Source organism: Dicentrarchus labrax, unplaced genomic scaffold, assembly GCF_905237075.1.
Source record: "Dicentrarchus labrax unplaced genomic scaffold, dlabrax2021, whole genome shotgun sequence".
Classification (NCBI taxonomy): Eukaryota; Metazoa; Chordata; class Actinopteri; family Moronidae; genus Dicentrarchus; species Dicentrarchus labrax.
Window position 1 is genome coordinate 32,996,562 of NW_026136719.1, and position 12,726 is coordinate 33,009,287.

The 12,726-nt window shown below is 41.3% G+C and overlaps 1 protein-coding gene across 4 annotated transcripts in view; it reads left to right on the forward strand.

Annotated features, from left to right (window-relative positions):
• The window catches only part of LOC127351949 (cell migration-inducing and hyaluronan-binding protein), a 190,723-nt gene that overhangs the window by 112,906 nt on the left and 65,091 nt on the right, over positions 1-12,726 (forward strand). For all 4 annotated transcript variants that reach the window (XM_051379973.1, XM_051379974.1, XM_051379975.1 and 1 more), the window contains exons 9-11: positions 496-617; positions 5,441-5,588; positions 9,363-9,554. In XM_051379973.1, the coding sequence (XP_051235933.1) occupies positions 496-617; positions 5,441-5,588; positions 9,363-9,554 (462 nt within the window). The remainder of the gene's footprint in view (positions 1-495; positions 618-5,440; positions 5,589-9,362; positions 9,555-12,726) is intronic.

Here is a 12,726-nt window from a genome sequence, read left to right on the forward strand (position 1 = left end):
AGTTCCTCCTGAGCTGTAATTGATCAGTGATATCATCACCACATCATCTCATCAATACGCCTGCCTCATATCCAGCCGTCTGCTGGTATGCTGCTGTTATTGACCCCCCCACCCCTCCTTTTTAGTTAAAAGCTGACTCCAATTAGATGCTTCTCATCTCCCATCAGATAGCAGTTCTTTTAATGAAACTGCCACATTCCGGCATGCAGATACGGACACATGCACACACGCAGTCTCTTCCATTGCGTGTCGAGCTACGGATTGAAATTCAGGCCCACAGTCAAATGCGCATCCCCCACTGTGGCAGCCAGACAGAGAACATAATGGGAGGAGAGAGCCCTTCAATTACTCTGCTACAAATGCTCTCTGACAGTCTAAATGGACTGCAAGTCAAAGCCTTGATGTAGATTAGTCTAATATCTACCGCTTGGTTGTCCAACTACTGAACTGGGTGCTACTGGTGTGTGTCCGTGTGTGTCCGTGTCCGTCCCACAGAGGCAGAGTGGACAGAATGGTTTGACAGAGATGATGAGAGGGGATCTGGAGACTGGGAGAAACTGTCTGACCTGCACGAGGCCTATCCAGACCGACTATGTAGCAGTCCACTGGGCATCCAGGTAAATCTCTTCTCACTTCATTAAACACGCATACATATATGAGTGTGCGTGCACAGTTACACCTTACTGATACTGCAGTCACCAAGACTCAGAGATGAGAGCTGCTGATGCCAGCAACTGGGTTGTTATCATATTCTTCTGAAGCAACATGAAAATCCACTGATATATTATCAGCAGAAACCTAAATGCAGTGCTCAGGTATCATTTTATAGAGTCAGTTTACCCAGAAACCCTCCTGCTCTCTCTGTGTAAATGTTTGACTGCCTCAGGTGATTAAAGCAAATTGCAAAGGTGGAATATCTGAGAAATGAAACAATAGTAAATGTACTAATTACACGCCTGTGGCATTCTGACAGTTTTAAATTTAAACATCAGCTACCTGCAGTCCTGCATCCCAGCTCTGTTCACAAGCCCACACTTAAAGGAACACTCCAACATTTTGGGAAGATTTGTGGTCTTACCCAGACTCAGGTTTGAACAGTGGTTCTCATACTGTGGGGTATAGAGTCACTGCAAGTGGGGCGTGGATGACCAAGGGAAAATATGGAGTGGAACTAATCTTATTGCTGAATATGACTGAATATGATGAAGGGAAGATAAAGAAACAAGAGTTTGCTAATGCTATCGTGCTGACCTTTATGTCACTAAAATTCAACTTGGATCCTTTGTATTAGTTTTGGTTCCCCTATCTGTCTTGATTGATAAAAACTGTGAGGCATGTACTTTTCCAGCTTCTGAAGGAAGAGAAAGTTAGAGAACCACTGGGTTAGAGGATTGTGTCAGTAAGCGTCCAGAATGCTGGCTTTTCATGCCATGCCCAAGGGATTTATAATTATGTTTTCCACTTTATGATTCGGAACAAGTTTTGATTTTTGAAATTAGCCTTTCCAGCAGTTTAAGTGATAAAGCAGGGGCGTGTCATTGTCAAAGTCATTGTTTTGCAAGCCACATATAAAAGTCTTGGCTATAAAGTCTAGAGTCAAGACCAACAAGCACAGCCATTCTGGTGCCCGAGGCCAGAAATTCACTTGTGCCTTTTGGGTGATTGATCTTTTAATTGCCCAATAATTGAATGATAGGTTGTTAAACTTTTTTCAACTTCACTCAACTTCTGGTCTGTGTCATGTCATCAACAACACATAACCTAGTCTGGAATTACACTATATGCATCTGCAAGTACCGCTTGGGTCTGAGTGACGTAAATGTTGTCATCAGAGGGTGTACGCTTGGGCTCTGTGCAGACATCCACATACCGCCAATTTGTTGTGACAGTGCAGACTGTCAACATAGCTACGTATGACCACACTGTGAGCAAATAGTATAAAAAGAACTACTATATAGCTGATATATATGTATTATAATATAATACAAAGGATAGAATGTCATTCATAATTTATGACTCAGTTTACTGATCATCTGTGCAAGAGTGTCTTGAATCTTCAGTAAGAGACAGTCTGTCATTTCTGTATTGAGGTGCAAGTAGTATCGGTACTGTAGAGGTGTTATTCACCTGCAAACTATCACTGGAATAGACACACAACTCAACGAAGCTCTGCTTGCATTGTGTACTGACACTTTGCTGTCATATCATTAATTAAAACTGCTACCTGCAGTTTATTTATTTATTTATAATTATTTGATCCCTTGCTGATTTTGTAGGTTTGCCCACTTACAAAGAATGGAACTGTGTATAATTTTAATCATAGGTATATTTTAACATTGAAAGACAATATCACAAAGAAAATCCAGAATAACAACATCGTACAAATTCTGTAAATTTATTATCATATTTTCGCATGAAATAAGTATTTGATCCCCTACCAACCAGCAATAATTCTGCTTCCCACAGACTAGTTAGTTTTCCATTAAGAAGCACTCCTAATCTCAACTCATTACCCAAAATACCTGTGTCAACTGTTACATTGTTATGCAGCTGTATAAAAGACACCTGTCCACACAATCAATTACATTCAAACATTTCCACCATGGGCAATACAAAGGAGCTGTCTGAGGACATCAGGGACAAAATTGTAGAGCTGCACAAGGCTGGGATGGGCTACAAGAAAATAAGCAAGCAGCTTGGTGAGAAGACTGTTGGAGCAATTATTAGAAAATGGAAGAAACACAAAGTCACCGACAATCTCCCTCGGTCTGGGGCTCCACGCAAGATCTCGCCTCGTGGAATATCAATGATCATGAGAAAGGTCAGGGATCAGCCAAGTACTACACAGGAGAAGCTTGTTAATGACCTGAAGGCAGTTGGGACCACAGTCACGAAGAGAACCACCAGTAACACACTACACCGTGAAGGATTAAAATCCTGCTGCGTACGCAAGGTTCCTCTGCTGAAGAAGGCACATGTACAGGCCCGTCTAAAGTTTGCCAAAGAACATCTGGATGATCCGGAGGAGGCTTGGGAGAAGGTAATGTGGTCAGATGAGACCAAAATAAATATATAAAATTTGTACAATGTTGTTGTTCTGGATTTTTTGTGATATTCTGTCTCTCAATGTTAAAATGTACCTATGATTAAAATTATACACAGTTCCATTCTTTGTAAGTGGGCAAACCTACAAAATCAGCAAGGAATCAAATAATTATTGCTCCCACTGTATGACAGCATACAGTGCAGCTTTGACAGCATTCACTCCCCTTTTGCAGGGTTTTGCAGGAGGTCTGTTTTAGCACTCTCTCTCCATTCAGTCTCTATCTTGTTACCACCGCTACCCTCAGTGAGCCAGGGAGCATGCGCTTTTGCCGTGCTTTATACCTATACAGTCTGTGCAGTCCCAAATTTTGGGCTGTATTCACATTCCATATGGGACATGAGCAGAAAACGACATTTACATCACACTCACAAAAGCGGGCCCTCACAGACACACAGTAGCAAAGAGTATGAATCGGCCTAAATGAAGAGTAGCTGTAGCTTCAATATCCAATGCCTGATGTATCTTATTCCTCTGTGCTGTAGAGCTCCATCGTTCCATTTCTACAAAAACTTTTATGAGAACCATAATGGGCGTGATTTCATGAAAACATTAAGAATCATCACTTTAAACTCACATCTGCACATACTACACATAGCAACATTAATGTTGGATTAACGGTGTACCAAAGAGGAGCCGCCACAAGGATGGCAACTGCGACTGCTCCTGTGTCCAGGTTTGTTGGGGCTGGATTATCCGCGTCAAGCCAACCTGCCATTACTGTGCTGCTGGTACATGACACAGCCCCAGCCAATGAATGTGGATCCAGTCTGGCACCATAAAGCAGCAGCTGTTAGCCTTCCATGAAGATAAGCAGTAGTGCCAGGTCTGTTCACATCGCCTCCAACACCCATACCATTAGCATAAAAAATTGCTACTGTAGGCTACAGCTGTTCTTTTTTATGTTTGCTGTGCAATGGTATAACTTGATCAATTTATTTCATTGCATCTGTGCTCTATGTTCTCTTGCTGGACTATCCTTTTTGCTGTTTGAAAAATAAAAATGTATTCCAAATGATTTCTTGGCATACAATAATGATTTCCAGAAATGTACCAATCTTTTCTTTTTTTTAGTATCTGCCTTCTACCATGTGGTTAGAAAAAATTGTTGTTGTTTTTAAAAACATTTAACTGTCCTCCTTGGGTTCCCAGCTCTGTGTGTGTCATCGTTTTTCCACCAAGTCTGGACATAGTCAAAGTTTTCCTCAGTTTGCAGTTTTCGCCTATGTGGGATCTCTATTTTTGGCCGCCAAGGGATTTTTATCATCTTATTCCAATATGTTATGTAATGCGGCTGATTTGTTTTGGATTATATGACTGTCCGAAGGCACAGTGAAGAGGCTCAGTGCCTGAGGCTTAACGTAGACACCTTCCTGTTGGTGTTTGGCTTTGTGATGTAATGGTAACACTGAGAGTCACTCGAGTTCAGGAGGTCACAGTCCTATTGCTCTTTTGCAAAAATGGATGGTATGAATGGTTACCGGAGACTTTTGCATTATTAAATAAATTAAACCACATATTAAAATATATTAACCACCTTGGCATTTTTAATGAAAGCAGTGTCAAAGCTATATAAGAGCAATTTCTGTGTTGGCACTGAATTCACGTGTCTGAAATTGTTGTAGAAGTTTTACAGTCTCATTGAAGATCTAATTTAAAGGGGCGGGGCCTACCAGCAGAATTTGTGACATCACAATAGTTTGGAAGTCAGTCCTGGTCCAGTATGCAACTTGTACAGTGTGATGTAGAAACTTGATGCCACCAGTGCACATCCACTGAGAATGGACTTTACAGTGAAAGAGGAGACATCAAGTTTTAATGAGGTAGAAGGAGGAGATGACTATTTAAGAATTTGAGTGTGGAAATTATACAAAACACAATTATTAAAACATGTTAGACACACATTATTGTTCCAAGCAGACTATTTGCATACATGTCTTAATACACTACAGAGTATGTATTATGATGTTGCAAAAATACATCCGTGCAGGAGTCTAACCTGGAGTTATAGTTTGTCCAGACCAATGGAACACTGAGGCCTAATCCTCAGAACGGGTGGCCTTTATGAAATTCCTCCTGTTTGCCAGCGAAAGCCAGACACTAGACAAATACCAGATGTCTGGTGCAAAAACACAGAACTTTAGATGCCTGCAAACAAGAGTGATGCCAACTTGCCAAACATCTCTCTGTACCTCTCTCAAGCTATAGACAAGGGTATTTCCCAACATTTTAATACCATTGTTCTCCCAAAATTGTTCTGGTTTTTAAGTAGTCTTTACAAAAAGTACCCAAATAGTACCCTCTATCCTCTTTGTAATTAATTTTTCCCTTGTACAGGCTGAAACCCATGATGGCATACCATCCAACCAAACAGGAGATGTGATCCATAAGAATGACAAGGACTACGGCTTTGTCTGCCTCAACAAGGACCAGGCTCATGGCCTCTGTCGCAACTACAGGGTCCGCTTCCTATGTGGAAAATTGGGTATGTTCATCAGTTTGTGTGTGAGTATGTGCATAGGTATCTGCATGACCTTTTTTCCACTTCTATGCTCTTTTTGCAAAACAGAATATAAAGAGAATGTAAACCTTTATACTCATGGTACACTATGTTACTATTCAACAAGGATTAATAGCTGTCATAAGTATAGCATGAATAGAAAGCTGAAGCTGATCAATGTCCATAAATATAAAGACACACTCTGGCTGTGCTCCAGAGAATGTGTTGTGTGTGGGCAGGCTGATATGGTTGGAATGCATGGAGCCCACATCACGGTGCAGGGAACCACTGTTACACGGCCAGCTCAGAGTTCAGAGGCACTGCTCCAACCACACTGAGATATCCCGGACCTCTGTCTGGGCTTGTTTCTATGTCTGTATTTGTGTGTTATGTGGCGAGTACTATAGGGAGTGTTGGCGTGATTTCTGTCAAGGTTGACACTGAGTGCAACCATTTGCATCACTCTACAATAACCCCCCCCCCCCCACACACACAATGTGACATAGTACAACTGTGTGTACTCACCCTCTAATTCTAAGAAAGCCTTTGTTTGCCTTTCTTCTGAATTGAAAAAAATTGTTTTTCTACTAACATCTGTATACAATTGGATGACAAATAAACATAGACAGAATATAACCTCACAATTGTTGAATCACAGTTAAAATATGACAAAGATGGAGTGTTTCTTAAACTGGAATTAAGGGTTTGTGCTATACCTGTATTGAAGCTGCAGGTGTTGGCTCAGAGGTTACCCCATATCTGAACACTGCAGACCTTACCTGCATCGTGATTGACACTCTGTGTGAATGAATGGACATACAGTGATAATCTTCTATTCAGTAATGAAACATGGCAAAATAACATTACGTTGTCTGGATATAACTCCAGTTTTATGAGAATGATGATATACGATACATGCAATTATCAATCAATGGGTGAAATGCAACTTTACCTCAAAAACCTATGCTGTAGGTGACCACAATGGTCAATATGTTTAAAAGATAAAGTGATACAGGTGTAGTGTGATACGTGTGTGATTGAAAAGTAACGACACTCATAGTTCACTGATTAAAACATCAGTGATTTGTGTGACATGATAATTATATTATATTTCTGCGAACCGATCCTCCTAAATGTTGCACACTTTAACCCCTTGCATCAACTTTAAATCCAATTATTACAAACAGCCTATTCCCTGGATTTGGGAAGGGTTGAGAATAAGCAATCCATGCGTGTAATTTCACTCCAACTTATTGTGCTTTAGGCGTCACTAGTCAAATCCTCTTCTGGCCACTAGCCACGAAACCAACTCTGATTACTCTGTGATCAAGTTGCAGCAAAACAAATGTGGAAGAATTTTGGTAACAACCACAGAACTAGGCATCCTCTCACGAATCCCGAGTTTGTACACGTCTGAATATTTTGCATCAACATATCAATCTTTCTCCTCAGTTCTACTGTTTCTCTTTTGGTCTCATAAAAACACACAATAACACAGAGAGAGCAATAAGTTTATGTGTTTAAAATTAACAGTATCTTCAGTAAGTTGGTCCGTATTACACTGACTGATGATACCAATTAGAATCAGAATCAGAATCAGATTTAGGTTTATTGCCAAGTAAGTTTTTACACATACGAGAAATTTGTCTTGGTGTATTGGTGCATGAAATATACAAATCACTACTTTTAAAATATAAATAAATAAAGATAGGAAAACTGTACAGGAAACTGGAGTGCATTAATGTAAAGCATATATACACGGTGGGTATTAAGAGTCAGTGTCAGTCGGGGTTCCGAGCCTTGTTAATGAGGCCAGCTGCAGATGGAAAGAAACTGTTTGGAAGGTTTTGGACCGCAGCCTCCTACCAGAGGGAAGTGTTTCAAAGAGTTTGTGTTCGGGGTGGGAGGGGTCAGCCACAATCTTGCCTGCACGCTTCAGGGTCCTAGAGGCATATAGGTCCTGGAGGGATGGCAGATTGCAGCCGATCACCTTCTCAGCAGATCGAATGATATGCTGCAGTCTGCCCTTGTCCTTGGCAGTGGCAGCAGCGTACCAGATGGTGATGGAAGAGATGAGGATGGACTTGATGATGGCGGTGTAGAAGTGCAACATCATCGTCTTTGGCAGGTTGAACTTCCCCAGCTGCCGCAGGAAGTACATCCTCTGCTGGGCTTTCTTGGTGAGGGAACTGATGTTCAGCTCCCACTTTAGGTCCTGGGTAATGATGGTACCCAGGAAGCGGAAGGACTCCATAGAGTCAACTGGGGAGTCACACAGGATGATGGGGGCAAGTGGGGCTGGGTACTTTCTGCAGTCCACAACCATCTCCACTCTTTTCAGAGCGTTTAGCTCCAGGTCTTCTGGCTGCACCAGGTCACCAGATGGTCAATATTCTATCTGTAGGCAGACTCATCTCCATCAGAGAGGCAACAGGTCTATAGTCATTGAGTCCAGGGGACCTTGGTTTTTTGGGGACAGGGATGATGGTGGATGCTTTGAAGCAGGCTGGCACATGACATGTCTCCAGTGAGGTGTTGAAGATCCTAAATGCTTGTTCTTTCTGCAACCGTAACTGACTGAGTTTGGCTGTGAACCAGGGTTTGTCATTGCTATATCTCACCCTGGTGCATGAGGGTATACAGCAGTCCTCACAGAAGCTGATGAATGATGTCACAGCCTCTGTGTACTCGTCTAGACTGTTGGTAGCAGTCCTGAAAACATCCCAGCCAGTAGAGTCAAACACGCCTGGAGATCCTCCACAGCTTCACTGGTCCACTGTTTTGATGTCCTCACAACAGGTTTACAGAACTTTAATTTCTGCCTGTATGTAGGAATCAGGTGGACCATGACATAGTCAGAGAGGCCAAGTGCACCGCGGGGGATGGTGTGATATGCTTTGCTGACTGTAGTGTAACAGTGATCCAGTGTGTTCTCCTCTCTGGTTGGGCATTTAATAAACTGTCTGTATTTGGGGAGTTTGTGGCTTAGGTTTCCTTTGTACTTTATGTTACATTATAGGGTTATCATACTGCTCAACCTCTCTGGGAAAGCTTATGCTGGAAAGGGTAGTCCAGTGTGATTGCAAGGGAACTGAAGGATTCATGGTAGTTTTCCAGTCTACATGTTTTGTGGAGTTGGAGAAGGCTTATGACCGTGCCCTCGCAGTATCATGCTGGGGGTGCTGGGGGAAATACGGGGTTCCGGGGCCATTGCTATGAGCCATCTGGTGCTTATATAACTGGAGCAAGTTGTTTCTTTATTCTCAGTGGGAAGTCAAGCACATTCTCTGTGGGTGTTGTGCTCTGCCTGGGTTTTGCCTTGTCACTAATTCTGTTCTTGAGTTTCATGGACAGAATCTCTTGGCACAGCTGGGAGGCAGCTGAAATGGTATATATAAATACAGTCCATACAAGTCCATATATATATATATATAACCCATGAATGGAGCTAGCCTGAGATATTGTTTTCATATCGTATTTTGAGAACATCTTTAAATATCGGAGTATGTAAGAACTAAGAATTTTTTTTTAAAAAGAGCAAAATCTGCAAGACCGTTCAGCCAGGTAACTCAATTTACACTTACACATGACATAAGTCAAAAGTTATTAAGTCAAAAGGCTCAGAAATGGGACAATGGGCACGGAAGGTGTTTGACCCAATTCAGACCAGTGTTGCAGTGTGTGACTGTGTAGTTGTGTGAATGTACAAGTATGTGTGTCAGCTTGTGAGCTATAACTCTCATCATCTCCCCTCTGCAGTTCGTCCGCAGGCCTCCATTTCCATTGATATGTTGTCCAACAGCAGCATCCTCGAGCTCGCTGACCAACCAGAGGGCTGGGGGTCTAGGGATCGGGTGGTGGTGGCCAGTACTGACTACTCCATGCACCAGGCTGAGGAGTTCACCCTGTTGTCCTGCCCTACCTGCACATCCAACCAGGTCAAGGTTCAAGGTGAGACAACCAGTGAACTACAATATGTTACCATGCAGGGCTGGGTTGAAAGGTTGTGATGTTGCTGGGGAAATATCTATGTATCAGTACAGTTCAACTTGTTATTTCAAGTTAAGTCTCACACTAAGCAGACTTTTAACTATTGGCATAAAGTCTGTTCCCCAGTGTTCTTTAACATGTTTGCGAGCTGGCTACTTTCACAGGAGAGGTTTTTTGATAGTAGTTGTTGGGGAGAATGCAATCTTTGAGCCGGCTATCATCTGATCGTCTCTGGGGGCAATGGCCAGTATTTTGAGGCTTCTGGGGTAGCTGACGGATATCCAGAAACAGATAACAGATATCCGCACCAAGACTTCTTCTGCATGATGAGAAAGACACATTTCAGCTAATCTCTATAAACAGATATATTCGTACATGTGCAAATGAACAAAAGGTAATTAAAGCTTCAGAGAAGTTTCTGACATTGCATTTCGCCTGCTTACGCCTCTTTTGCTCTTAAAATGGACTGTTTACCTGCATGCAACCAAAACCTGCTAAAACGTAATTCGTCACTACCACTTGGAAACTTGCAAACTTCCGATTGGTCCCTTGTTTACAGATTCTGCATTCATATGCAGACATATGTATACATATTAGCGAAAGTGTAACTTGCTTTCACCACTCATATTCTCCTAGAAATAGCCAGCCTTGCTCTGCCCAAAGTTAAAAAAAATGTACCTACCAACACCACTAAAGATCATTAACTAATTTACATGGTGTATCTAATTTACACAAACAGATATGACAACAATTTGTGGTTTGAGGGGGTGTTAAGTGGTTAATGTATTATTAGCTGTGAATGCTTTGGGAATAGACTATTTGAATATTGTGAAAGACAGACTCCAAACCAAATGCAAATATGTTCCATCTGGTCATGATGAATATCATGTATACTGGGGTTTGGTATAAATAAAATCTTAAAGAAAATAAAGAATGCCTTGATCTAGATAGTTTGGTGTAATTATTGCTAAAACAATTAAGTTGATTAATTTATCAAGCAAAAATGTAAACATTCACTGCTTCCATCTTTTCAAATGTGAGGACATGCTGCTTTTATACAGATTGTAAACTGAATATCTTTATATCTTATTTTTAGACTGCTGCTCAGAAAACATTTAATTTTCACTATTTTCTGACATTCTGTAGTCAAAGTAATTAATTTGAAAAGGAATTAAAATATTAATCCATAGATGCTGCTCTATTTATATACAGTGCAATTAGAGACCAAAGAGTCTTTTTGAGTCATAATGGAGGATGCCACAGTGTTCCATGATAGAGTATGTTTGTTTATTGCATGACTGGCTTAATGAGATCCATAAAACGTCTGTCCTCCTGTTTGCTAGAGCCTGTGTGTATGTGTAAGAGAGAGAGGGGAGAGTGTGAGTAAGGAGAGGGACTAAGAAGTCAACCACTCATCTGAATAGATAGGTTGCCAGGTAGTTTTCTAGCAGAGAGAACTGAGGTGTGTTTCCCACTTTAATCCAGCTCCTGTAGGTTGCCTCTGGCCCAGCTCAGTGTCTTCTCTTGAAGGAGGACAAATGCTGTCTTATCAGCTTAGAAAATGTTACACAGTATGCACAGTGAATTCAACTATGCATTCTCTATCTTTTATCAATTTTGAGCATCACCTCTTCAGTTTTTTTTTGTGCCAGATTGTTACTTATTCCCATTTTCCACGAGGCAGTTAGAGGGCTGGTTTGGAGCCATTGCATAACCTTGCATTTCGACAACCAAAGAACCAGCTCTTGGAACTGCCTTCCATCCAGCATGGCATCAACACTTTGCCGGCCTTTATTCAAGTACCCACTCATAACAGGGGCTGGGGGTGCCTTGTGGCCAGCCAGCTATGTATTTATTAGCTGTTTAGCACATATATATTACAAATGTAACATTGAGCTAGCTGACTAACTAGCTAGGTGCTGGTCAGCTAACATTGCTCAAACAATTATAGCTACTAGTTTGTAACCTTGTTCGTAGCTTTAATGTTACTTTGTTGTTAAGGTTACTAACATTGATTGATTGATTGATTGATTGATAAGTAGTATGCTTGGTTGGGTAATGTAAGTTGACCAGCTAAGTAGCTGGCCAGCTGACACCCTTGTTAACAGGGTAACGTTGCAGACGTTTATAGTGATGTAATGACCTGGCTCTATGCTGGCTCTCTAGCCCGTGGAAAAGCAAATCGGTTCCTAGAAGGTTCTCAAGTTGAACCAACTCTGAACCAGCCCTGAACTAGCACTAGGTTTGCGTTGGTGGAATAGGGGATATTAGAGGTCCTGTTTCTATACTGTAGCAGCTGCTGTACTGTTCACATTCCACTACTTTGACCTGCTTTGGGCCAGTTTCTTTGAAGTACATTGTGTGTATTTTGTGTGCACACAGCTCAGTGACAAACAGAAAGCCACTAAAGGTGCTTTCAGACAGTGAGCGAAAGCCATAGGTGTTCTGCATGTACAGCAGGGAACAACAGCGGGGAAAGTTGAAGTTGGAAAAACTTGAACCATCATAAACTCCAAAAAGCGTGCACCTTTGCTAGAGCGGTACACAGCCTCCTTTTCAATGTCCGCTGACCTCAGTGAGTAAACAATAGCAGTGAAAGCTACTTCTTGCTGTTTGAAAGCATCTTAATACTGCCTGGGTGTCTATGAATGGGTAGAAAAAATAAAGGTAAGGTACATAAACACATTAATGTTTATTAAGCATTAAATATCTTAAAGATATTTCACCAATGTCCGTTGGCTGTGTGCACTGCTTCCACTGTTAAAGTCTCACCACAGTTAACTGCTGTCTTTTAGAACATCGAAAGTGAGCAGGAAGGACATTTTAGGCTGCTCATTGAGGCTATGTTACAATAATTTAGGAAAGAATATTCACAAACACAATGTTTTCACTTCATTTGAAGGAGTTTCATTCTAAAGTGAAATACCAAACTGTGTAAAGTCAACTTTACTGTTGTAGCACTTAAAAAAAACCACTTTGTTGCAAAGTGTTCTACAAGGTTAAAAGCAAAAGGTGACAGAACAAGAAACAAGCTACACAAATGAAAAAAGACCAACCACATAAAACAAGCAGTGGAAATACATCACTCACTCAGGAAGGTAAAACTGTGTCCAAATCAATCTCTTAAAATGGC